General features: G+C 30.8%; 1 protein-coding gene across 2 annotated transcripts in view; it reads right to left on the bottom strand.

The window, feature by feature from the left end:
• LOC142325472 (FHF complex subunit HOOK interacting protein 2A-like) overlaps positions 1–12,600 on the bottom strand; it is a 70,848-nt gene extending 58,248 nt beyond the window's left edge. The window contains exons 1-2 of one of the 2 annotated variants that reach the window (XM_075367281.1): positions 12,430–12,566; positions 10,562–10,685 (exon numbers count right to left, since the gene is read on the bottom strand). In XM_075367281.1, the coding sequence (XP_075223396.1) occupies positions 10,562–10,685; positions 12,430–12,443 (138 nt within the window). In that variant the 5' untranslated portion in view covers positions 12,444–12,566. Of the gene's footprint in view, positions 1–10,561; positions 10,686–12,429 lie in introns of both variants that reach the window. The other variant, XM_075367282.1, reaches the window with a different exon arrangement.
• Between the last annotated feature and the right edge of the window lie 797 nt (positions 12,601–13,397).

Genomic DNA, 13,397 nt, shown 5'->3' on the forward strand with positions numbered 1-13,397 from the left:
GTAAATTTGTTGTCATTACCAAGCAAGGCTAATAACATTCAACTAGGTGTTTCCTTCATCAACGCTAAAAATAAATTTTTATCTTTGGAAAGAAAGCTAAGCAACAATTCCAACCTTAAAAAAGACTATTCTGGTTTCATATGAATATTTAGATTTAGGTCATATGTCACTACTCGACTCTGGTGATGTGTTATTTACCTTATAATCCAGTATTTAAACCATTAAGTTTAACTAGTAAAATTTGAGTTGTCTGATAGTTCAGTGAAAACCACTAATGGTTTATCCCTCTACAATACTCTTTTAGTTGGACCTGTAGTTCTAATTTCAAGATCTAATTTCCACATTTCTTATTCAGAATCCATAATTACGTCATTACTTCTGACACAGCTAAAATGTATCATCAAGTATTAGTTAAATCTAGTGTTTCCAATTTACAATGTATACTCTTATGTGATTCTTCACATCAGGAGATAAGACATTACGTATTAGAGTAACATACGAGACCACTTTTGCACCATATTTAGCCATATGGTGTTTAATTCAAATTGAAAATGAATTTCCACTTGCATGTACATCCATTCGAAATGATTTTTATGTTTATGATCTCATAACGGATTCAGACAACTTTGATGAAGTTATCTGGTTAAAAATGTATATTTCTAAACTATTAAAAGAATCTGGTTTTCCAATCCATAAATGGTTTTCCAAAAATAGCATCATTTCTACTTCTGAACACTTCTTCCTTTTCATCAACACTTTTCTTTTCTTCATTTCTACTTCTGAACACAATACTTCCATTCCTTTAAATCAAAAACAGAACTTACGTACTTTAGGAGTTCTATGGAATAATTCCATAGATAAGCTACTTTTTCAAACTACTCATGTCACTGATTCTAAAAAAAACATACTGAAAGAAATATTCTATTGATTACATCAGGTGAATTTGATCCTTTAGGACTCATTGTTCCTATTGTTTTCTCACATAAACATTTTATGCAATCATTGTGGCAACTTAAAATTCATTGGGATGAAACATTACTCAATATGTTACTAACACAATAGCTCAATTTATACAACCAGTTGCATTTGATTGAATCCGTTAAAATAGATCGTTGTTCTAAGTCAAAATTGGCACCCTTAAAACAAATTATACTTTCAAAGACTTGAACTTTGTGCTGGTTTACTACTTAGTCGTTTATTATTAAAGGTAATTAATGCCTCAAACATACAGTTATACGAAATACATTAAACAGATTCTACGATAGCACTGGATTCATGGACAACAATCTAATCGGAAGATATTTGTCAGCAATAGAATTTCTGAGATTCAACAAAATACCACAAATGCTAATTGGAATTATGTCAAATTGTGTGATAATCCAGCAGACATATTGTCTAGAGGTTGTTCACCAAGTACATTAATTGACATGTCACTTTGGTGGCATGGTCCTCATTGGTTTCACAAACTGCTGCCCATTGGCTGAAAGATATTAATATTACCTTTAATAACTGTAATATAAATGTTGAATGTCTAATAGAAAAACGCAAACATATTGTAATATCATTTGTATCTGATGATGTATTTGATTACATAGAACGATTTTCATCACTTTTTTTTTTTTTTTTGTCTTCAGTCATTTGACTGGTTTGATGCAGCTCTCCGTGATTCCCTATCTAGTGCTAGTCGTTTCATTTCAGTATACCCTCTACATCCTACATCCCCAACAATTTGTTTTACATACTCCAAACGTGGCCTGCCTACACAATTTTTCCCTTCTACCTGTCCTTCCAATATTAAAGCGACTATTCCAGGATGCCTTAGTATGTGGCCTATAAGTCTGTCTCTTCTTTTAGCTATATTTTTCCAAATGCTACTTTCTTCACCTATTTGCCGCAATACCTCTTCATTTGTCACTTTATCCACCCATCTGATTTTTAACATTCTCCTATAGCACCACATTTCAAAAGCTTCTACTCTTTTTTTCTCAGATACTCCGATTGTCCAAGTTTCACTTCCATATAAAGCGACACTCCAAACATACACTTTCAAAAATCTTTTCCTGACATTTAAATTCATTTTTGATGTAAACAAATTATATTTCTTACTGAAGGCTCGTTTAGCTTGTGCTATTCGGCATTTTATATCGCTCCTGCTTCGTCCATCTTTAGTAATTTTACTTCCCAAATAACAAAATTCTTCTACCTCCATAATCTTTTCTCCTCCTATTTTCACATTCAGTGGTCCATCTTTGTTATTTCTACTACATTTCATTACTTTTGTTTTGTTCTTGTTTATTTTCATGCGATAGTTTTTGCGTAGGACTTCATCTATACCGTTCATTGTTTCTTCTAAATCCTTTTTACTCTCGGCTAGAATTACTATATCATCAGCAAATCGTAGCATCTTTATCTTTTCACCTTGTACTGTTACTCCGAATCTAAATTGTTCTTTAACCTCATTAACTGCTAGTTCCATGTAAAGATTAAAAAGTAACGGCGATAGGGAACATCCTTGTCGGACTCCCTTTCTTATTAGGGCTTCTTTCTTATGTTCTTCAATTGTTATTGTTGCTGTTTGGTTCCTGTACATGTTAGCAATTGTTCTTCTATCTCTGTATTTGAACCCTAATTTTTTTAAAATGTTGAACATTTTATTCCAGTCTACGTTATCGAAAGCCTTTTCTAGGTCTATAAACGCCAAGTATGTTGATTTGTTTTTCTTTAATCTTCCTTCTACTATTAATCTGAGGCCTAAAATTGCTTCCCTTGTCCCTATACATTTCCTGAAACCAAATTGGTCTTCTCCTAACACTTCTTCCACTCTCCTCTCAATTCTTCTGTATAAAATTCTAGTTAAGATTTTTGATGCATGACTAGTTAAACTAATTGTTCTGTATTCTTCACATTTATCTGCCCCTGCTTTCTTTGGTATCATAACTATAACACTTTTTTTGAAGTCTGATGGAAATTCCCCATTTTCATAAATATTACACACCAGTTTGTATAATCTATCAATCGCTTCCTCACCTGCACTGCGCAGTAATTCTACAGGTATTCCGTCTATTCCAGGAGCTCTTCTGCCATTTAAATCTTTTAATGCTCTCTTAAATTCAGATCTCAGTATTGTTTCTCCCATTTCATCCTCCTCAACTTCCTCTTCTTCCTCTATAACACCATTTTCTAATTCATTTCCTCCGTATAACTCTTCAATATATTCCACCCATCTATCGACTTTACCTTTCGTATTATATATTGGTGTACCATCTTTGTTTAACACATTATTAGATTTTAATTTATGTCCCCCAAAATTTTCCTTAACTTTCCTGTATGCTCCGTCTATTTTACCAATGTTCATTTCTCTTTCCACTTCTGAACACTTTTCTTTAATCCACTCTTCTTTCGCCAGTTTGCACTTCCTGTTTATAGCATTTCTTAATTGCCGATAGTTCCTTTTACTTTCTTCATCACTAGCATTCTTATATTTTCTACGTTCATCCATCAGCTGCAATATATCGTCTGAAACCCAAGGTTTTCTACCAGTTCTCTTTATTCTGCCTAAGTTTGCTTCTGCTGATTTAAGAATTTCCTTTTTAACATTCTCCCATTCTTCTTCTACATTTTCTACCTTATCTTTTTTACTCAGACCTCTTGCGATGTCCTCCTCAAAAATCTTCTTTACCTCCTCTTCCTCAAGCTTCTCTAAATTCCACCGATTCACCTGACATCTTTTCTTCAGGTTTTTAAACCCCAATCTACATTTCATTATCACCAAATTATGGTCGCTATCAATGTCTGCTCCAGGGTAAGTTTTGCAGTCAACGAGTTGATTTCTAAATCTTTGCTTAACCATGATATAATCTATCTGATACCTTGCAGTATCGCCTGGCTTTTTCCAAGTGTATATTCTTCTATTATGATTTTTAAATTGGGTGTTGGCAATTACTAAATTATACTTCGTGCAAAACTCTATAAGTCTGTCCCCTCTTTCATTCCTTTTGCCCAGCCCGTATTCACCCACTATATTTCCTTCCTTGCCTTCTCCAATGCTTGCATTCCAATCTCCAACTATTATTAAATTTTCATCTCCTTTTACGTGTTTAATTGCTTCATCAATCTCTTCGTATACACACTCTACCTCATCATCATCATGGGCGCTTGTAGGCATATAGACGTTAACAATCGTTGTCGGTTTAGGTTTTGATTTTATCCTTATTAAAATGATTCTATCGCTATGCGTTTTGAAATACTCCACTCTCCTCCCTATCTTCTTGTTCATCATGAAACCTACTCCTGCCTGCCCATTATTTGACGCTGAGTTAATTACTCTAAAATCACCAGACCAAAAGTCGCCTTCCTCTTCTCACCGAACCTCACTAATTCCTACTATATCCACATTTGTCCTACCCATTTCCTTTTTTAAATTTTCTAGCCTACCAACCTTTTTTAAGCTTCTAACATTCCACGCTCCGACTCGTAGAATGTTATTTTTTAATTTTCTGGTGACCCCTTCCTTAGTAGTCCCCACCCGGAGATCCGAACGGGGGACTATTTTACCTCCGGAATATTTTACCAAGGAAGGCGCCTCCATTATTGGTATGTGAAAATGCAGAGAGCCACATTTTCTTGGAAAAAAAGCAGCTGTAGTTTTCCATTGCTTTCAGCTGCGCAGTACTCAGAGGACTGAGTGATGTTGATACGGCCGTTTAAGTCGTCCTGACTCACGCCCCTAACAACTACTGAAAGAGCTGCTGCCCTCTTTCAGGAATCATTCCTTAGTCTGGCTCTCAACAGATACCTCTCCGATATGGTTGCACATTCGGTCCAGCTACTCTGTATCCCTGAGCACTCAAGCCCCCTCACCAACGGCAAGGTCTCATGATTCATAGAGGAGGTGATGATTCATGATTCATAGGTCTCATGATTCATAGCAAGGTCTCATGATTCATAGTGATTTCATCACTATATACTTTAATTTGCAATTTTTGTTTTTGTTTCAGATTTATTCACAATCCCAAATCAAGACAGTCAGAATGAATTTCTGGTCCTTTAACTACTCAGGAACTAAACCACACTCTTACCTTTTTTATTAAAAAAAAAAGTCAACACATGCATTTTTGTGATGAATTAAACAACCTTAAAAACAGTCAAAATATTTCTAAACAAAGCAAACTTATTTCACTTGATCCATTTCTGGATAATTTAGGCTTACTACACATAGGTGGCAGACTGCAACACTCTGTTACATTACCAAGCAAAACAGCCTATTGTTTTACATCCTAATACTAACATCACAAAACTAATCATTAATGCTGAACACTTGCAACTCTTGCATGCTGGTGTTCAACTTATTCATCATTCATTATGACAGAAATATTGGATAATAAATGGTAGAAAGTTATTTCCTCTATCATTCATAAATGTATGAGATGCTTTCGATATAATGCAAAAACACAAATACAACAGCTTGGTCAACTACCAACCTCTAGAGTAATTCCTTCCCGACAATTTTCTACTTGTGCAGTAGACTATGGCAGTCCAATTATGATTCGCCATGGCGGACAGAGGTCTAAAACATTAAGCAATCTTATATAGCACTTTTTATATGTCTCACCACTAAATCTATTCATTTAGAATTAGTTTCTGGTCTCACCTTACAGTCTTTTACAGCAGACTTAAAAGATTTATACCATGGACACTCAAGTCTTTTCTGATAATGGTTCCCATTTCGCCAAAATTATACTTTATAATTTGTATCAATTTTTAAATTCAGGAAACATAAAATCTGACATTGGAGCATTTACTATGATACAAAATATTATACTTGGTCTTTTATTCCTCCCTCTTCACTCCATTTTGGTGGTTTACTGGAAAGTGCAATCAAAAGCATTAAATACGAGCGTCAGGTAAACCATTCTTAATTTTGAAGAATTATATACAATTCTGACACAAATTGAAGCCTATCTCAATTCCCATCCTATCTTCCCTATTTCAAATGATGACAGAGATTTAGAATCACATCACCAGGACACTTTCTTATCAGATATCCATTCACTTCCTTACCTGATCCCGATTACCAAGAACTTAAAATTAATCGATCAGGGGCTGCTGGCAACTACTACAAAAATTTGTACAATCTGGGAACGATGGTCAAAGGATTTACATTATTTACAGCAATGGAATAAATGGCATTTTCCATCATGTAATCTTTGTGTTGGAGACTTGTATTAACGAAGATTGTCTACCCATGCATTGGAAACATGAAATTGTCACCCAGGTTTATCCGGGCTCTGACAATCTTGTAGAGTCACTGATCTGGAAACAGCTAACGGTTCATTAAGAAGACCTATTCATAAATTATGCCTGTTACCAAACACAGATGATTATTTCAAACGATATTTTTTTTGTAATATTTTTGATCAATTTAAATATTTCATACACTTGTTTTCTTTAATTTCATTTGATTGTATTTTTATAAAATGTCTGTGAACACACTTATAAATATCGTTTTTAATTACATATTTGTATTAGTTTAATTATGATTGTGTATAAAGCAAATTATTCAACTGTATTATTATTTTAACAATATGTTATCTTGTTATTGTTCATAAATACAACTACACTTATTGTTATTCGTTCAAAATATTCATTATAAATTGTACATTTTATGTAATTTATTTGTAATTGTAAAAAATAATAAATTATAAAAAAAAAACCATATAATTCATGTTATCATTTATAATAATTTAATTCGTACATAATGTGATTTTTGGTAAACATTATATATAGACTTAGGTTTCATTCATATTATTTAAAATTCACTATTAATGAGAAACATTAATTTTCATTAAAATTAGGACTTTTAAAATTTAAGGATCTACTACTTCAGTCGGATTCACATTTGGCTCCTAACGATTCAGCAGCTGAGTGCAGTTCATACAGTTCCTTACAGATGTACTCAGCTCTTTACATCTTACTCAGCTTCTTTTGGATGTACTCGGCTCCTGACGATTCAGTAGCTCCATACACAGTATAAGCACAGTATATACGCAAGCTCCTCAATTCATTCAAACAGTCCTATTCAAGTCCTATTTCAGTCTTTGAAGAGATTACAAGTCTCTAAGGACTCATCAAGTCTTATTTCAGTCATTACATTTATTAATACAATAAGGATTTACAAGTTATTATGTTATATATATAAATGATATTTACAATTACAATAAAATAATTATAATCAAAGACTCGAAGACTTAATTTATTAAAAGAATCAGCACCACTTTTCGATAGGTACTTGCAATTTCTTTGATTTTAAACAAACTGAATATCTTCACAAGTTTTTATCTAAATTAATTTTCAAAAGCACAGCTTAAAAGTACTCGAAGATGATCTTTTAAAAAGAAAAGATTCGTTAATTATCTCCAGAGATAAAACTGATCAAAATTGACTGCCATTGCGCAACTTTTGGAATAAATTATTATCGATAAATTAATAAACTGATATTTAACAACAATTCATGTTTGCCAGTATGATATTTGAACTTTTTAGCTTACTTAATTTTAAAAAAAACAAACAAATAATTTTGTTTGTTAAAATTGAAGGTATGTTTGAAAAATTTCTACGCTATCCTAATTAACAGATTTAAATTTTTCAAAATGCATTTGAAAGTTTGAGTGCTCTTTTATATGTGATTAATTTTTTTAAGTATATATCTAGAAACTTTATTTCAGGTCTGGAAAAAGGGCATTTTTTTATTATCTCAATTGCAAAATTATTCTGCAAAAACCGTCTGTCAGACTGATTTTGTTGAAATTTGGCGTATTGCTTTATCAAATCAAAAAGTTCTTTGAAGCAAAATCTTAAGGTCCTATGTATAATAAAAATCCCCAAATAAATCTTTTTTTAATTTTTTTGACAGTAATTGCTATTTTTTCATCAATAATGTATTTTTTGAATTGAAACCAATAATATTGTTTGTAAAACTTAATAACAAAACTTTTTTCTCTCTTGATCTTTTCTCTAAAATGAACAGTTATAGAGTTATCTAGGGAAATAGAAGGAAAAAAAAAACATTTTTGCTATCTTTTTCTACATTTTGTTAAATAAAAATTTAAGCACACCTTTTTCAACTGACGTATAATGCAATATTTCTGGAGATATTCCGGAGGCATTAAAGTAAAAATTAGTGATCATAAAGAAAAATTCCAAATACGCCCATTTTAAAACAGATACCGTCTGGACTGTTGGTGTAGTACACCAAAATATCCTGTATGGCATAGATACTAAAATATATAAACAAGGTTGTTTTATTTTCAATTTAATCAATAAAAAAATATATATAGGCAACAATTGTTATGCAATCGTTAACATCTTATCAGTTTTTATGAAAGATAATAAATGGAATAATTACATTTTTATAATTTAACAATACATAAAGAAGTCTAAATGCAACTATCAAATACCATTAACACTAAACTTACAGAATCTTTCCTCAAATAAATTAAAACAATGAAAAAAGAAAAAGACAAAATTCTAATTTTCATATCAATTAAAACTAATAACTGCCAAATAACAAAAAAATACAGCATAATTTCATTAATTAAAACATAACAGTTATGTAACTTATCGCTAACAGATAATTGTAAAAACAGGCCATATGGAAGCCATTTTTTAAAGTAAATTACAAAAATAGACTGAGGCTTTTCTTCAAACTTTAATCACTACCCAAGACTGAATGACTGATTTTGGACAGTTATCTATCCTCTTCTACTTCATCTTAAATATTGTTGGCTTTGTATAGAACAGAAACACCAACTTCAAAGGCCTTTTAAGTTAATCAAAAACAAAGTTTCAAGTGATCAACTAAGGAGTTAGTGGTGCAAAGCAGGGGATGCCCTCAAGAACCTTTAATATATATTAAACACTGGTGTAGGAAATAAACAAACTAACAGTAATGAACATCATTAATTATTAATGAATTTTTTGAATGCATTAATAATGTTTAATGAAATAAAAAAGTAAATAAAAAAACGCACCAATTTGGCTGGTTATTTAAACAATATAATACCTCTAGGCTGTAAGGGAAACTTTTGTGTCCAACCCCACTGATAAACAAACCAATCTAAAATATAAAATAATTTTATCAATTTTTTAGTAAGTTAAATCACTACTGTAACTGTAGGCATATATATGCATCTAATTCTGTAATTACAAATAATTTTCGTACTTGTTTAAACTATTTATATTACAGTAAAAGATTTTTTCATGATTAAGCAATTAACTATACATTGCTTAAAGTAAAGGCAAAAACAATTGGTAATATTCTCAAAAATAATTTCTCACCTAATTTCACAAGAATTCTGATGTTTTTCTGAAAACAATGGTATAACTAACACTCGATAAAAAAGAAATTATTCAAGTGTTCAGTTCATATTTAATTACAATAAATTATTAGAATCTATCACTATATTTCACTTCATTAATTTAAATAACATAAAAAAGTAATTTTATTATAAAAACACTTTTAATTGTAATATGTTATTTTTGTTGCATACAAAAAAAAAAACTAAGCAAAATTACTTACTAGTGATAAAAATTAAAGTAAAACAATTATGTAATTTGGTATTACATACATAAATTGATTCACAAAATAAAATTTTTTAAAAAGTTATAAAAAATCCTGCTCAAAATCAACTATTTCTGAAATATAAAAGAATTATTACAATAAGCTGTCTTGCAAAAGATATTTTGCAAAAAAATGTTTTTTGTGAAAAAAGTCTCAAGTAGAAAGACCTCTCTCTTTTTAGCCTCCGGAACCACCACACTTCAACGACCACTACTGAGATGTGAAGTTAATTGAAACCCAACCACCAAAGAACAATGGTATCTGAAGTACTGAAGGTACAGAGAGCCATTGCTCTCTATAAATTTAGGCAATAAAAAGATGAAAAATGCATATCGGTAGAACAGGCCTTATCACACCTTATTTATAAAACAACATCAAATAAAGTATATCGGTTTGGTTTTTAAACTGTTGACTAAAAAGTGGTAATATACTGTTCTCATTAACGAAACAAAGCTACCTAGTGGTAGCAAGTTATAAAAAGTATCACTCACAGATGTAGGACTAAGTGGAAAATAAAAACAAAACTAACTAAATGTAATAATATGGAAGATTTAGGAAGAATTATGTCATATTTTAAAATTATACAGTATTATTAAAGCAAAGGCAAAATGGAAAAGTTCATTGTTATCATTTGTTTCCAATGGTGTTAACTGAGTAAAATCTAAAAATTCAGATTAGGTATTAAAATTATATTTATAGCCAAAATGAACCTCATGGAACAAAATTTATACAGTTGTATCAATGAAGAAAAAAATAAAAATATTTTTCATAAAATAATCAATGTACTGGCTGACTTGAAAAAGTGAAGAAGTAGATTGGTCCAAAAGTAGGTATACAGTTGCTTAAATATTTATTGCTATTTATTTTATTATTGCTTGAACTTAAGTTAACAATAAAGAAAATGGGTTCTAAAGTAGTACTGTAAGACTGAAAATACTTAACAGGTTCACATAGTGTGACAAAAGGCATTTGAAAGTCCTCCACAAGCACATCTGACAATTTATTGTATTCGAGATAAATTTTAAGCAATAGGATTAATGCACCAAAATCTGGACGTACTAGGAGTCTATAACAGAGGAAAACAAGATGAGTTGCTTAACATTAGTAAACAGTCCAAAAAAGTCCACATATGTCCTGGCAGCTAATTATAAAAAGAACATCTTTGCAAAGCTTGAAGCTTAACCAAAACTGGTGTTTTATACCATCCAAGGCTTACATGGTTTCTTTAACATGACTTTGTTTCAATTCTGAGAGAAAATGCAAAACCAAACTGCCAGAACCACACTTTCTTGATAAAATCATATGAAACTTCTTTCAAGTTGTCAGATCACATGAACATATGTAACTACACAGTTACGCATGTTCACACCTAATGCCTAATACACACATTAGGCAGATGAAAATTCTCATTAGATTATTAAACTCAAATGAATCAGTCAGACACATCATAGTATGGCGTCTAATTCTATCCAGCAAAGGTGATATAGAAATGGCTAATCTTGTTGCATGATATCACAGTGCCACAACTCAGAACCACTTCACTGAATTGCTCCTGCAATAAGATGGAGCACCTCTTCATTATGCTTTTGCAGTTAAGGAAATTTCTTGACAAAACCTTCCTGCAGTTTTGGATGAGATAATATTGAATGGAAACTATGTTTACTGACTTTTTTCGGGGTGATAGTGAAGAATATGGTCTTTGAAAGGTAACCCAAGACAGTGGATATTATTAAAAAAAAGTTCAATATTCCTGCATCAACCAGCATGCATATTGTTTTAGATTATGTTGACATACATACAATTCGTCAGTACACAGAATCAAAAAAATCATAATCTAACACCAAACATAACCTACGTTCGCTTGCTTGTGACCTCGACTATCTGTTTTATTTTAATAATAAATGAATTTCTATGAATTAATATCTCTTTTCTGGTCTCCACATGAATGATACAGTATGAAATGACTATTAAATTTTTTTTTTTTAATTACTTTTAAGATCAGCATTAGATAAATAAAAAATGTATAATAATCAGAAAATTATGTAAAATAATATGCATTCTGATAAATGCACAAGTACCAAAAGTTCATCTCAAAAGTTTTATGGACACTAATGCAGACTGGATTTCTGTTCGGCGAAACAATGTTTTGGAACGGCTCGAGTAATATTCCAACGTTCGTTCAAGTAGTTAAGATATTAAACAGTGTTAAAGAAATATAAAAGCAGCAAAATGAAAATACATTGTGGTGTAAATCTACTTTTGGGCCAACTGATACAATACGGGGTTTTACAGATCAATGATTACATTAACAGATGGCAATGCAACTTGTAAATAATGGGGCAAACTGATTAAATATATGTTCAAAGTAACACTAGTCTAGTAAATTCTAAAAGTTGTATTTTAATAAGGAAATGAATTATAATTCTAGTCAAATAGCATTCTAAACATTCCATTCTATTAACATATGTAGCGTGTTAAGTAATAAATAACAATTTGATGGTTGATTTACGAGTTTTGAATGGCTGATATTCTTATAACGGTGAGATGTATTACACTGCTTAATTTAAAGTTCTTTTAAGCTAAAAATAGTAGTTAATTTGATAAGGTTAGTGCCTATTAAAAGAATCTGCATACAGATTGTCTGACAGTAGGAAATAGATAAAAACCCAAACATCTAATTGTAAATAAAGAAATAAAAACAATATAACGACAATCTTTTGTATACACTGTATTAAACTTAAATGTAATGTAGCAACAAACACAATCCTAACCCCAAACAGCAAGGTTAAATACGTATGAAAATTACTTACAGCATCCACCGCATTTTGAAGAACGTGAGAAAAACGACCTAACATTCTAAATATTTACTACATAACTTGAAAACTGAAAGAAATTATATCTAGTTATATTTGATGACACGACGCAAGAAAATTTGTATTTAGACCAATCCCATAATTTCAACTGCATTAACAGTCCTACCAATAAAGTATGTTTATAACAAAAAATAATGTTGAACACAACAAATTATATTTCTTCATATGACGCATCACAGTCACATCATCAGTTTTATTAACTTGCTAAACGTTACATATTAAACTTGAGATAAATATGCAGACAGAAGTCACCGTATTCAATTTTTTTTATTAATATGATCATTCTGTAGTTTGATTTGACAATAGCTGATTAAATGAAATAATGTAGAGTAACATATTTCATTTAAAATTTGGATTATTATTATCATAATACCAAATGAATTAAATTGGTAATATGAAATGAACTATCAGATATTATAAATCCTGTATACAATCGAGCGTCTGCAGTACTGAAACCCTGGCTACCAATCATTAATTTCATTATAAACAATTGACATTTTTCTTGGTGCAACTGTTTCTAACAGCTTTTTAATTTTTTTCGTGATAGAAAGTAGTTCCTTATTTTTTAATATAGAAAAACGTATGTTTTTCTGATCTTCAATTTGGCTCTTTCTAGATTCAACAATATTATTTGCAGAATTATTGATTGACGCTTTGCTATATCTATTTTCCATGAACATTAAAATTTACGCATATCGTCATAAATATTTTTATTTAAATTACACTTTTCTGAACTTTTATTATTTTGTAATGATTTTGTCTATGAGCATTAACGATGAAAATTATTCATGGATTGTAAAAAACGACATATAAAACATAATCAGTAGTCCAAATTTATTTTTTTATATTTCAAACAAGCGATGCACGTTCAAAGATACTATGAATACAGACATATGGAATAAAAT

Source organism: Lycorma delicatula, chromosome 5 (assembly GCF_047948215.1).
Source record: "Lycorma delicatula isolate Av1 chromosome 5, ASM4794821v1, whole genome shotgun sequence".
NCBI lineage: Eukaryota > Metazoa > Arthropoda > Insecta > Hemiptera > Fulgoridae > Lycorma > Lycorma delicatula.